Source organism: Nyctibius grandis, chromosome 1, assembly GCF_013368605.1.
Source record: "Nyctibius grandis isolate bNycGra1 chromosome 1, bNycGra1.pri, whole genome shotgun sequence".
NCBI lineage: Eukaryota > Metazoa > Chordata > Aves > Nyctibiiformes > Nyctibiidae > Nyctibius > Nyctibius grandis.
The window spans coordinates 78,115,377-78,129,284 of record NC_090658.1 but is presented as its reverse complement, the minus strand read 5'-3'; the positions used below and the strand labels follow the sequence as shown (position 1 = coordinate 78,129,284).

The 13,908-nt window shown below is 42.9% G+C and overlaps 1 protein-coding gene across 5 annotated transcripts in view; it reads right to left on the bottom strand.

The window, feature by feature from the left end:
- Positions 1–814, bottom strand: part of REV3L (REV3 like, DNA directed polymerase zeta catalytic subunit) — a 135,231-nt gene extending 134,417 nt beyond the window's left edge. For all 5 annotated transcript variants that reach the window (XM_068409845.1, XM_068410022.1, XM_068410103.1 and 2 more), the window contains exon 1: positions 455–814. In XM_068409845.1, the coding sequence (XP_068265946.1) occupies positions 455–593 (139 nt within the window). In that variant the 5' untranslated portion in view covers positions 594–814. The remainder of the gene's footprint in view (positions 1–454) is intronic.
- Positions 815–13,908: the final 13,094 nt, after the last annotated feature.

The window sequence follows — 13,908 nt, the reverse complement described above, 5'->3', positions numbered from 1 at the left end:
AAGCCCCCACGCCGTCCGCAGCGCGCACAAAGCCCCGGCGGCCGCGGGCCCTCCTTCCCGGCCCGCACCTGCGGCCCAGCCCCGCAGCCCCCCGCCGCCACCGGCCGGGCGGGGTGCGAGACGCGACACGACACCTCCGCCCGCGGTGGCGGCTGCCGGGCTCCCCCGCGGGGACAGCCGGGGCAGGTACGCTCCCCACCGGCCGCCGCCGCCGCCCCGCGGCGCCGGCTGGGCCCGGCGCGGTCCCTCGCAGCCGCCGCTGGCAGGTGAGACGCGCCGCAGGAGCGGGTGGGGAGAGGGGGGGCGCGACCCAGCCACAAAGAGCAGGAGCTGCCGCTGCCTGCGCCGCGAAGCGGGGGGCCGGCGGCGGGCCCGGCGCCAGCAGGACCCGCGCCGCAGCGGGGCCGTCCCCGCCCGGCCGTCGGCGGCGGCGGCGGGGAGGGGGGTCCTTTACCTGCAGGGGTGGCGCCGAAGACTCTCACGACGGGCACCCGCCTGGTCGGGGCCTCTCGGAAGTGTGACTGGCAGGGGTCCAGGCCGGGCAGCGGGCTGCCCATGTAGTAGTCGGCAGTCACGATCCGCACTGAGAACATGTTGTTGGCCGCCGCCGCCGAGGCACGCACTGAGGGAGGGAGGGAGCGAGCGCGGAGCCCGCACGGCTCCCCCCGCCGCAGCGAGCGACGGAGCGAGCGCAGCCCCCCGCCTGCCTCTCCTCTCCTCGCCCGCCCGCGCGCGCACCGCCTCACACACAGGCGCGCGCCCTCGCACGCGCCTTCTCTGTCTGTCGCTGTTCGCTCGTGCTCCCCCCCCGCCGCCGCCTCCGCCTCCTGCTCCTCCGCGCGCGTGCGCGGGGGCGCGCGCTGGGCCGGGGCGCCCCGCGGGCTCTAGAGCCCGGCCGGCCGCGAGCGCCTCACGGGCAGCGCGAGCGCGGGCCCGTTCCCCCGCAGCACCACGGACACCTCGGCGGCGGCTCCCCGGCTCCGGGTTGCAGCTGTTGTTGCCATGATGATGATGTCACGGACGCAACCATTGGGAGAACGGGGAGGTGGACGGGCCGTGTGTTCCGGGGAGGCAACGAGCGGGGGAGGTGTCACTCCCCGGCGCACACACCCGCCCTCCCCGCTCCGTCTTTTGGGTGGGCTCAGCAGACGGGGCGCGAGTGCGCGTGGGGGAAAGCTTTGCAGTGCTTATCCGCGGGGGGAGGACGGAGGGGGGGGCTCGGTGATTCGGCGATCGGCCGCGCGGGCTGGGGTGAGGCTGCGGAATCCCGAGCCGTGGATGGGACGGGGAGGGAGCGCTGCTGGGACATGATGGGGTTAAGCTGGGTCGGCCGCCATTTTGGATGCTGAGCCGCCTCGCTGCGGGAAGGTGAGTCTCCGCAGGCTGCGGGGGCTAGCACAAAAATAAAGAATGGGGGCGGCAGGGAAGGGGGCGAGGGGGGAGACGGGGACACCTCCTGCTGTCCTGGCTCGCGGGGCCGTAGCGGCACCGCTCTGGTAGCGCTTCCGCTGCAGCCGGCGCCCCCTTTGGGTGTAACGGTCCCTGCGCGCGGCTTGCGGGGGGCGAGGCCTGTGAAGGGCGGCGGCGGTTGGTGCTGTTGCCGAGCGCGCGGGTGGTGGCGGGGCGGGGCCGGGCGCGCTGCGGCGGAGCGGCGGGGGCTGGGCCGCGGCCGCCGCCTGTTCGCAGCCTGCCCGCCGCCGGCCCGCCGGGGCGGCTTCGCCCCGCCTCAGCGGCCTCCTCCTCCCCCTGCTTCGCCCCGTGCTCCACCATCGCGCTCTTCCCCCCTCGCTCTCCCCACGGCCACCGGCCGCCACGTTTCTTCCCCCGCCCGCCCCTCTTTCCGTGGCTGCCGGTTACCCTCCTGCGGTCCGGGAATAAAGGTCGGGCCGGGCGCTGCCCGCGCTGTTACCTGGCGGGGTGAGGGGGCGGACTCCTGCCGCACCGCGGTGCTGAGGCCGCAACCTCAGGCCCTCCGCGGCTGCGGAGGGGCGCCCCGAGGCTGCGGGCAGGCACCCGACTTCTTGAACCCCAGCAGAAGTGGGCGAGACAGCCCCTCGAGACCTGCGTTGATGGGGAGGAAGCGAGGCTTGAGAGCTAGGTGCCTCCCTGCCCCCCGTCATTAATTTGGGTAAAATTTAGGAGGATTTAGGTTTCTCTTGTTTGGTCCTTGGGCCTTTAGGAGATCTTATTTTGCGTTTTCCATCTCTCTCGTGCAGGTTTTCATGTAAAACGATAACAAAAGCCTTGAGCTGGGATTCCTGTTGCAGTCTCTTTGTCTCAGAGCTGAGAATTTGGGGAAAAAAACCCCACACCAAATATTGAAAGAGTTGGCAGTGTAGAAGATCAGGCTATAAAAAGGCCAAATATTCTTACATATATGTAGAATGATATTGTTACATATGCATGCAAGACTGAATGATATGAGACAAATGTACAAATCTATAAAATCTGACAAAGGTCCAATATGTAAAACATATGTTTCACATTTTGCTTACATATGTTTTGGTTTTAGATTTGAACAAAAGACAGGTCAGGCAGTTGCTACCCTTCATTTTTTCGTTGTAATGAACAGGAAGCTTGCCTGTCTACTCGAGGGTAACTGGTTTCCTACTCTTTCTTTGTAAGCTGTTTATTTTTTTTATAGCTCACTTCTGTTTTCTTCCTTAAACTCATTTTTATGCAAACAGAAAAAAAGTCATCCAGAAATCTTGTGTCACAGAAGTAGGTAGCTGAAATAGGGTTGAAACCCAAACTATTTTTGTTGTATCTAAAGAATAACTGAGCTACAACTTTAATATTTGAAAATATTTAATATTTGGCTAATATTTGGAAAACCTTTGGAACTGCAAGGATACTCTTATGAATACTTAAATTTCACAAAGGCTAATGTGTCACTAGGAGGTTACTGGTGGAGCATGTTAATAAATACCATCTCTTGTTATTTGAATACATTTTGTACTGTTGCTTAACTAAATATATTTCCTTCGTTTTCCATAGTAGTGGTAGGGACACTACTCTGTTCTTGTGTTGTCTTTCTGCTGACATGATCATCTTAAGTTCCTGAGCATGCTATCTTCCCACTGATGACTTAATGTCTTTGAACACTGGCAAATGTGCGCTGGTGCCCCTTCCTGCATGAGTCTGAGACTCCAACATCTGCAGTCCACTTCTGTGCTAGGGGATGCCAGTCCTCTACTATATTCTGTTGTCATATACATAGGCAGCAGAACTTGATGTGTATCTGCACCTCAGCTGGGTTGGTATATAATCCAAGGCATTTAAGCTACTGGAGGATTCTGGCTGCTTCTAAACGAGTATGGTGTGTGAGGTGTAGGCTCAAGTTCATACCCGGTAGTCCTGCTGAAGAGAAAGCAATTGCCCATGATAGAATAGTTAACTTTTTAGAAGCATAAAGCAGGATTCACTAAAGCACGTAATTCAGAGTCTTCTATTTCATTAACAAAATTTTAATATTGTTTATTAAATCAGAGAGAACCATGCTTTGAATTAGGAAGAAATGTTGCAAATGAAAGACAGCGAAACTGAGACAAGAACAGTTGATACCTAACCTAGAGCCAGTGTCCTGTTCATATGAGGTATTAATTTGATTTCTGAAAATGCTGAATGTTACTGTCAGAAAAAAAATTAAGTGGCTTTCCTTCTTGATGTAAATAGCTTGATCCAAATGGTAGTCTTAGAGTCATGCAGCCCTTTATGTGGAACTCACACACTTTCTGAGCTGTACCTTTTCGGTTTCCCTGTATTTCTCAGAGTGCACTTCTGCTTTCACATTCTTCCTGCAGTCAAGTCAATAAGTTAGTCTGCAGGGTCACACCAAGGTGAGAGTATATTTTCAGAAAAGGTTTGAGTCAGCACTGTCATGGGAGGTCCCCTGCCCTCCTGCTCATGTCAGTGCAAGCATTTGAATAGCTGCATAACAAAACTGGATTTGGAAGCTGATCCATGTAAAAGTGGTCCGACTAAAAAAATATGCATTAGTTTTAACCTAGATTAGGTCCCTGATCTGCCTCATTATGTAGGTGTGTGAAAGCCTGTGCTTGCACAGTGGAAGAGGCAGTGCAGGGGCTGAGTTTGAGAACAGGAAGAAAAAGAGAACACTTCTTCCAGCAATCTTGGCTTGTGGTAGCTTAGGTTGATCACTAGTTTAAGTTCCTGAAGTGTTAAAACTCAGTTTAACCCTTATAGTAGATGACAGACACAAAGCCTGTTTCTGGATTTCCTATGTTTCACCTTGTGTGTCAGGGTTTGTCTTTAGCACTTGTTTTATTTGTTATTCATGCACACATGTGTATGTATCTACTACATATAAACTTTCTTGTAGTTTATCCTTTATTACCTGAAAATGCTGACATCCTAGGATGTCAATAATTGCAAAAGGAAACACCACGGGTGGAGAGCACTACCACCCATTTCCCCTGGTATCTCCAAACCCTGTATGTACTCTCTCTAAGGTTTCATCCAGTTTTCTGTTATAAAGCAAGTCACCCTCTTTCTCTGTTCCTCCAGTTGCTAAGCAGCAGCTGTTCTCCCCATTAGCCAGCCATGTATTTGCATGAAAATAATCAAGCCTGAATATATAACTGCTTCTAATCATGCACAGCTAAACAGCCGTACAATAAAAATTTGAGTATTAATAATATTAGTTATCACTATAACTGATGACTGTCGCAAAAGTTAGAATTTCCCTATGGAGTCAAATCAATATAGTTTTGTCTTTTTTTTAACAAAATGCACATTAGTTTTTTTCTTTCTTGATCCTCACTATTTACCTACTTAAAAAAAAATGGTCACAAAATGATATCTGCAGTTCACAAAAAATTTATAAATGCAAAAACGAGCAGACAGAGATTCATCTAGCAACTAAACAATGGGGGCCGGGGAATAGCCACGTTTTTAATATATCCAATTATGGTAGCAGAATGCAACAGAATTTGCTGATAAAAGTTTAGACTATAACACAAAAATAGAATTTCAAACAGTATATCTTAACTTCAAAACTGACTTATGTATCTGTGTTTGAGTTCCTGTTGATTTCCAGGATGCTCAGTATTTCTGAGGTCTATGGTCTGAAATCTTGGAGTGCTCTCGCACTCTGGGGATGCCCTGGGTTTATCCAAACTATATTTCAGAATGAGGGCTGAGTATGGCCCACATATTTTGAGGTGCAAATTTTTCAGGTGACAGAAACATGGTTTCTGCAGGGAGAAAACCTGAGCACATGGATCAGGAGTAATATGTGGTCCACCCAGTTGGTATCCTGACCTGGACAGTCAGACCACAATGCTAATCCCAACCACCCATGGCAAGAATGGTGCCATGTGGTTGGAAAGTAACAAATGTGTTTGAAGGAGTACCCAAGGAAGTGTTATGTGCAACTGTTCCACTGTGTGGGACACAGGGAGCAAATTAAAACACAGGATAAGCAAAGGCCTAAAAGTAAAAAAAAAAAAAAAATCTTTGTGGTGGTAAAGGTAGATTTTGTTGGGGTAACTGGGTATTTTTTGATAAAATAATGAATTTCCTGACAAAAGAAATGAAGTAGGTTTAATCTGTACTTAGTATAAGATTCAGTATAGTGCCATATGAGAAATTAAGTAGGATGCATAATGTAAAAAATTGCTGGTGGGAAATGACAGTGGATTGTGTTGAAAGAAGGACTATAAAACTGGAAGCTGGCTAGAGGTAGAGTCTGCCCATTTAATGTCTTTAGCGTAGTCCTAGTTAGCGTATAAATAAAAGTTGCTGGTAACCTTAAGTTTGGAGGAGAACAGGCATATCATACAGGAAGAATTGTGTGGTTTGGAATAATAGAAATGTCATAACATCTTACATATGAAAGGCAAGGTTTTGCACTTTTAAATTTGCTAAGTATTTTCTCCTCTGAAATAGAATGTCAGAAATGACAGAATAAATGATCTGGGAGTCTGAGTAGTAGGAATCTGCCCCCATGATGGGGTCTAGAAGATAAGTACAATCCTAAACTGCATGAAGTGAGTTATTTCTATCAAAGCAAGTGATATATCAATGTGATTATACAAGATCTTGGTCATACTTTATTTGGACTATTTTAAGTCATCAAGAGAGATAAATTTAAACTAGAAGAGGTACAGAGTGGGGTTCTGAACATGATCATAGATGTGAAAAGCCTGTTTTATCAACAAGATAAAAATCGGTTAGCTTCATCTAGAAAACAAAAGATGAGAGAATATAAGTGAACTTTGTAAGTATATTCATAACTTTGGAGTAAGCAAGAAGGAAAAATATTTAAGCCAAAGAACAATGTTGATGTAGAATGATTAGATATAAACTGGAAATTAACTGGCCATGAAAGAAGGTTTCTAGCCAATGGAGGAATGAATGTCTTCTCTCAGTGAAAGTAGCAAGGCAGAGCATTTTAGCAAGTTTTAATATGGAGGTTGATGAGATTACGTAAAGGGTTGTATGATGTTTGCTGGCTATCACACATGACTGCACCTGATGATCAAAATTCTAGAAGAATTGCATGTCGTTCCCCAGACATTTCAATAGTGGGTTCCTCTAATCGATGCCGCCAATTTTAGGATAAATGAGTTTTCATCATCTTTGTACAAAACACATTGTATACCATGGATATGGTATAGCTTTCTGTTTCAGAAAACCTTGACTGTAGCACAAAGTGCAACCATGTTACAACATGTGTTGTGGCCTTCTGTATATGTTGATATCTGTAAATGAGCTGTGTATATGAATTCACATACAAAATGTTTATATGAAAATGAAAAGCCACCTTTGACCATTTTTGTTTCCTGGTTTGTATTTACATTTAGCAACTCACATTTCAAACAGAAGTTTTGATTGAAAGTTATTCAATTTTTTGTTTATTTTGAAAGTTAACAATTTTTTTCCAACATTTTCAGGTCTTGCCGTTGCCACGTATCAGAAGAACCTACCAGTGAATGTGCATACAGGAAAACACATAAGTATTCAAGAAAATTATATAAACCAAAACGTAAAAATAAATAATTACATATGTAACAATGTAGAACTATGCCACTTTTTTTTTTAAATTGAGAAAGTGTATTTAATTGAGAAGCAGCATATGCATAATGTGAGAAAACGGTCAGTAAACGCTTAATTTTAATTCTAAAGATGAGATTCCTGATCTGTTCTGTGCTGACAGAATAATACATGTCAAGAAGGGATTGAGGTTCCCTCCCATGCTTGGAGAACAACCTGTTAAGAGCAAAATATTTATATGATTGTATAAGGAGTTAAGTTTAGTATGACAAGAAAACACACATTGTTGAGGAACAGTTAACAGTATAGTAATAAGTGAAGTTCAGTGATTAGATGTATGACAATGAGAATTTTGTGGATGAAATTTGATTAAGATGAACTGATTAAGTCTTAGATAATTGAGGAATAGTGCTAGAGCTGTTTTTATGAGTGGCGTTGCTGAATCAGCATAATTAAAAAACCTGCTGTCTTGTTCTTGGGTCTAATGACTATAAAAGTTGTGTATGGACTTAAAAGAGAAAAGTGTGTGTAATGACATATAACATTTGAACATTAATACTGTTTGTGGGAATGGTATGTTCGACAGTGAGAGTTACTGGCAAGTAATGGCGTATAAAGGGAAAAATGTTTGAGCGTTTGAATAGCTTTTGTTGTAAAAATAAAAGTAATTAATTGGTTTATTTTTACAACAGACCTACCAGTTGAGGCTGCATGTGATTGATCCTTCCGTCTACCCAGGAGAAAGCATATGTGACTGGGTGGGGTTTATTGACTTAAAAAGTGTATTTAACTTATATGTACACCTTTCTACGTGTGTACATATCCCTACCAAACTCTGAAATTTTTTGTTCCATACAATGCAGCTCAGGTAAAGGGTTGTAATAATTGTTTTTAAACTGGCAAGTGAAACATAATTTTTCATGTTCCAGTTCTGATAAATAGCTGAAGCATTTAGTTGAAACTCTCCATTGAGAAATATGTCTGGTGTGAAGACAGCCCAAATGGTTCAAATAGTAAGTAATTAAAAAGATTTCATAATGGAAAATTTTCAAGTATTATAACTGCCAGAAGCCCTATCAGTCTCCTGTAACTTTTGTAGCCAAATATACATGACTATGTGGTTATTTGAATTTTTGTTGTTTTAAAATGTGAAACGTGTTTCTGTGAATGAATCACAGAAATGGGACTGGATGGTGAGTGGTGAAATCCATTTAATTTTAGATGCAATATTTTCTTCTGCTGTGTAGTCTGACTTATGGGAGACATTCCTCATTCATGCAGCAGATGAAGTGAAAGAAGCCTCAGTCCAATATGTAGATCACAAACATCCATCTGTTATCCAAAGAGAGAAGTGTTGCCAGAAGAGTAAACTTAAAATGTTTTAAGATTAAATTACAGGTGGCAGAGCTCCATTAAATGCTTTGTCCATCTCTGTCAGTATTGGTCCCTGTAATATATGACTGTATACACTATGCTGCAGTTTCAGATGCCTACTGTTTTTTTCTATTAATTAGGACAATTACCGATAGTTTAGAACTCAGTATATGTTTCCTGTATTGTCTAAATCTTTCTGTTCCTAATTAAGTATGTCTATATAACCTTTTGTCACCTCAAATAATTATTTTTCCTTCTTGGGGTTTGTTCCTTTGAAATAATTTTCCAGAACAAACTGAATGTTAATAAAAAAGCAATAAAAAAGTGGAACATCTCCCTTATGAGGAGAGGCTGAGGGAGCTGGGTCTCTTTAGCTTAGAGAAGAGGAGACTGAGGGGTGACCTCATTAATGTTTCTAAATATGTAAAGGGCAAGTGTCATGAGGATGGAGCCAGGCTCTTCTCAGTGACATCCCTTGACAGGACAAGGGGCAACGGGTGCAAGCTGGAACACAGGAGGTTCCACATAAATATGAGGAAAAACTTCTTTACAGTGAGGGTAACCGAACACTGGAACAGGCTGCCCAGAGAGGTTGTGGAGTCTCCTTCTCTGGAGACATTCAAAACCCGCCTGGACGCGTTCCTGTGTGATATGGTCTAGGCAATCCTGCCCCGGCAGGGGGATTGGACTAGATGATCTTTCGAGGTCCCTTCCAATCCCTAACATTCTGTGATTCTGTGATTCTGTGATTTTAAACTTCTTACTTGCTTACTTTGAGCAAGTAAGGTAACACTTGTTTAGGTTTGTAACATTTCCTTTTGAGTCTTTCCAGCTCTCAAAGAATTTCTGTTATTTCTATGTGAATTCCATACAATTTGCAGAGATCTTTCTCGTAATATGCCATTGGTGAATTCCAGGCGTGGTTGTAAAGAGCGAGAGCGTGGGTGAAGAATTTATGGTTCATGTCCAGATAGAGTTTTTTACTTTGTTTCAGGCATCCATATGACCTCCGTGTGTAGGGCAGAATTAATTACTTGAGGGTATTAATGTTTGGTCCACCAAAATGTTGGAAGGAATTTGTTGCTTGTCGACAAAATGTTCTACAGTCTGCCCTACAGCTGTATGTAGGTAAACGGTTACCTTACTGCTCCAGGATACAGTGCTTCCAAGTATGCAAGTCAAATCTAAATTAGTCTCTCTGTTGGTAATCTGTTACAAATCTATTTGTAGTTTCTGCTGGCTTGTTATCCTTAGATCCTTTACAAATATTATGCCTTTGGGATATTTCCATCCTATTGAATATATTCCAGAATCAGTTCTAGAATATTTCTCTCAGTCTTTTCCGTAGCAATAGCTTGCTTTTTCTTGTACTCAATTTCATTTTACTGTTTTCTGACTGCACTTTAGTCACACCAATTTACTCTGAGGTATCTCAATGTCCTCAAAGTTGTCCACATTGTGGCCTCTCAGGGATTAATGGAAGATGTCAAATAAAACAAGGCCTCACAACAGTTCCTGTGGTACCACACATATATAGGTTGCTACTTGTCCTTTATCCTAGGATTCTTTTATTTGCTATCAGTTTTCACAGTTTTATCTCGAGCCTTACAATATTCACTGTTTTCCTTAAGCTTCGTAATTTTTACACAGTCCTTGTGTCCTTGTACCTCTCGTTCAGCATTGTAATCTATCCAACACACTCTGAGTGACTTTTGAGGTTTCATGAGAGTACCAAATGCTTTCCTGAAATTGAGTTATGTAGTAGCTAAAGATTTCCTTTGCACTGTATATTATGTTCTGGCTTTTGGGGAAAGTGTTGTTGGTTGTTTTGTTGTAAGCTAATTTTGTAAGCTAAATATTACCTAGTATTCTGTTGTCCTTTAAGGTTAACACTTCCCGTTGCTTGGCTTGAAATTTAGTTTAGTGTAGTTTAGAATTTCAAAGGTAGCACCGTTACATAGGTGTTTGAGAAACTAATTTTATGACTCTGAAACCTAGTTTCAAACGTGTTCACTTACTGAGCACTTTTTGCTAGCATTCCTTTTTGCTCATTACTTGCATTAAAGGGACTTTTCAACATTTTTAAGGGTTTGCTTCTTCCAGTGCCAATCTTAATGGGAATATATAAACAGGAGGGGGCAAAAAAGAATGGTGTGCGTACATTCAAATGCATCGTCATAAAATGCAGAAAGGCACAGAATACCATGGAACTATTTACTAGGTGTCTATTTAGCCAGAAATTAGTAAAATTTTATTTTAATGTGACAACCATCAGTTAAACACAGTTGCACTTCTTACTCTTTCCAGAATCAAAGCACACCTACATTTAAAATGAAAATACTGGTATTTATGCTAATTAATAATACTATATTTGTGTAAGTTCATTTTACAGTCTCAATGCAGTGCACAAAGAAGACATTGCTAGGCATATGGCATGTGGAAAAAAGGCAATGCAAACAGTGGTATACAGGTAATCCCAAAAAGAGATCAGTGGAGCTGAAGTTCATCCAGAATATGGTCTTCCTAGACCATATTCCCTTTATAAATACTTCTCTGTGTGCTTGAGATATTATTATCATCATCTACCAATTCTAGTAGTATCTACTGGAGGATGACACTGAAAATGCAAGCCCCATCAGCACGCAGATCTACCTTAACAATTTTAGAGTCTTGCAAATAAATTTAATTTTCTTACCAGTATATTGATCATTTTATAACTCAAATCATGAGATAGGTACAGTTGGAGATACAAACTTGGGAAGAAAACAAATTTATAGAGAAGATCTGCTAATCTAGTGTGATATGTTAATTGAAGTTAGGGAAGATTGAAAGGAAAGACACCGTGGTTCTGTTTCCAGATTCTTGGGAGGAAAATTATGTGTTGCTTATGGACTCCCTAGTCAAGTACAGAAGTCAGATACATTCTCTCTGGAAGCTGTGTAGTTAAGTGACTGAGACTGGATTCTGTTATCATATGGTGTGTGTTTCCTGCTGCCTCTTGAGTAATCTTGCAGCTGCTTTAGTTAGAAAATCAGTGATACTTGTTTTTGTTCAAAAGCAGGAACTTGATGGCTTGGCGAATAAGATTAAACAAGGCTGCCCCCAAAATCTGTAAAGCATTAAGTACTATGCCATATTCCAGTCTCCCCAACCACTGCACCTCCACCTTCCTTTTCCTATGCTACTTTTTAAGCTATTTTGTGGAGATAGTATTTTGCGTAGCTGTTTTTCTGAGGACAGGACTTAGGCTTTTGACCCATTTCATTTTTTTTCTCTAATAATTAAGTGATGTGTTCACATTAGGACCATGCTTTTTTCAAAGAAAATGATTGTTGAGTGAAAGTACTAATAGGCAGGGGAAAATAGGAAATGATTATGCTGTAAAAATAACTTTGACAGAGTCTCAGATTGTTCAGAGGGGGGAAGAGAGCTTTCCAAGAAGTGATCACATTCTGACACTCAGCTTTAAACACATTCTTTATCTTTAAAAGGAAGCAGAAGAGAATCAGACAGTAAATCAAATGTAGTTGTGGGCTTGTCTGCAAAACCGTACCGTTCTGAAATAAGGCAATGGGACTGGCCATTTGAAACAAGAATTGTTGGTGCCAAGACCTATTGTGCTTTGAGAAAAGTGGGTATGTCTTTCATTAGATAATACCTTTCCTGCATCCCCTGATTGTTTTTCTTCATCGTTGTCTAAAGACAGCAGTTATGCTGGCTATTCTGGGTGAATCTTTAGGTACACATTAAAAACCAGACTGTATTTTTGTACTGTAATGAATAAACTTTTAAAATCACTGTACCTTTTTTTTAGTGTCTATTTGTTTGAAAAGGAAATTGAATTTCTTACCAAGAAATCTCCACCCTTTCTTAGTTGTTGTTAGAGAAAAAAATACCTGTTTAAAGACCACGTGTTCTAGCTGCATCTTTTTAAACCTGTTTTGTGATAAAGATTTCACTACCAGTAACCTGAGTTTCTCTCTATTGCTGCAGCACGAGATTACTGGTCAGTTCCCCAATTTCTTCTTTTTCCTGTTTGGCACAGAATTGCTTTTTGCCTGGAGTACTTCAGAAATTGCTTAGTTTAAACAAAAGAAAATGACAGCATCCGTGTTTTTCAAGCTTATCCAGAGTAGCTTTATTTTTTATCACACTTTGAAAGTATTAGCATTCTTTAAATTAAATAGTTCTGTTTAGAAGTAAATTTCACTCAGATAAAGAGAAAATACAGCAGTAGTTGCCAAAAGGGATAAAGTGTACTACCTGGAAACATATCCTTTGTTTCTTATGTTCTGACAGAAAAGGAGATGAATGAGCATGTCAGAGGCACAATGTTTCTGTAAATATTGTATTGTTGTTAGCATAATTTATTTCCCTGTCCCTAATAAAACCAAAACTTTTAAAGCTTATTTTACTTTAATCATGTATAAAATTATAACACTGCTACTTCAAAGGTTTGAAGATTCCAAATGATTTGGCATGAACTGTACTGTGACAGAAGAATTCGTAATTTCCATGTTGGCTTCTTTGTAATGTTCCTTCCCATATATTACATCTATCCTGTGAAATAAAAAAGGGCTAGAGAGACCACTGTGTCCCTCTGCCTCCAAATGCTGTCCCCTGAGAGGTGTGGGACCACTGTTTCAGATGGTACTAGTTGTTATGGTCCTGAACTGCCACAAAGCATGCTAGCAGCTTCACAGCGTGGGCGATGAGCAGCCCGGTGTTCAAGCTTCCTTCTTGATACCATTTTACTGAAGAGTATAGGCAGAGCAGCAGTGTCCCAGATGAGGCTTTTTAAATGTACCATTTTGCCAAATTGAGAATAAGACTTCTAGGAATGTTCAGTTCCACTGATTTCTTTCTTTTCTAAGTGCTTCACATACATGAATTACTTTTCATAACATCCAAATAAATGAGTAACAAGGGCACTTGCTTAAGAGTCCTTAGTCCCTGCACTCAGTACTACGTATGCAAGCTATATAATTACTGTTTAATGAAAAAACATAAGCAGACCTAGGAGATTAAAGCTTTGTTATTCTTTTTGGGCACTGGTTGACAGAAACCCAAGCTGGAGGTAAGACATGCTTCACATGCAACCATCTGCTGATAGGGGCACTCTCCTTGGAGACAGGAGACAGGTTTGGTGTCCTCCAAGCAATGGAAGGCCTAGAATCCGATCTACTATTGGCTCTTCAGCTGCTATTGAATAATGCAGTGTCCTAACCACTCTGCTGCTACATAAGAGTATGCAGCAAAGGTATGTGTCCCAGAGGAGGGGGAGATATCCTTAACCTTTGCTAAGACTTAGTTTAGAAGAGCTCTTAGGCAGCAGATGTAAATTTGTGCCTGATGACTGACCTGAATTTCACGAAGGAGAGAGACAGACTGAACAGCAATAAATGGCCTTCTGTAACCTGCTGTCTGAGCTATCATAAGGATGTCTCTGGTTAAAACTATTAAGACTCTAGGAGTTCTGGTGCATTTCTGTTGCCAAGTGCTGCTGTTAGAGGACTA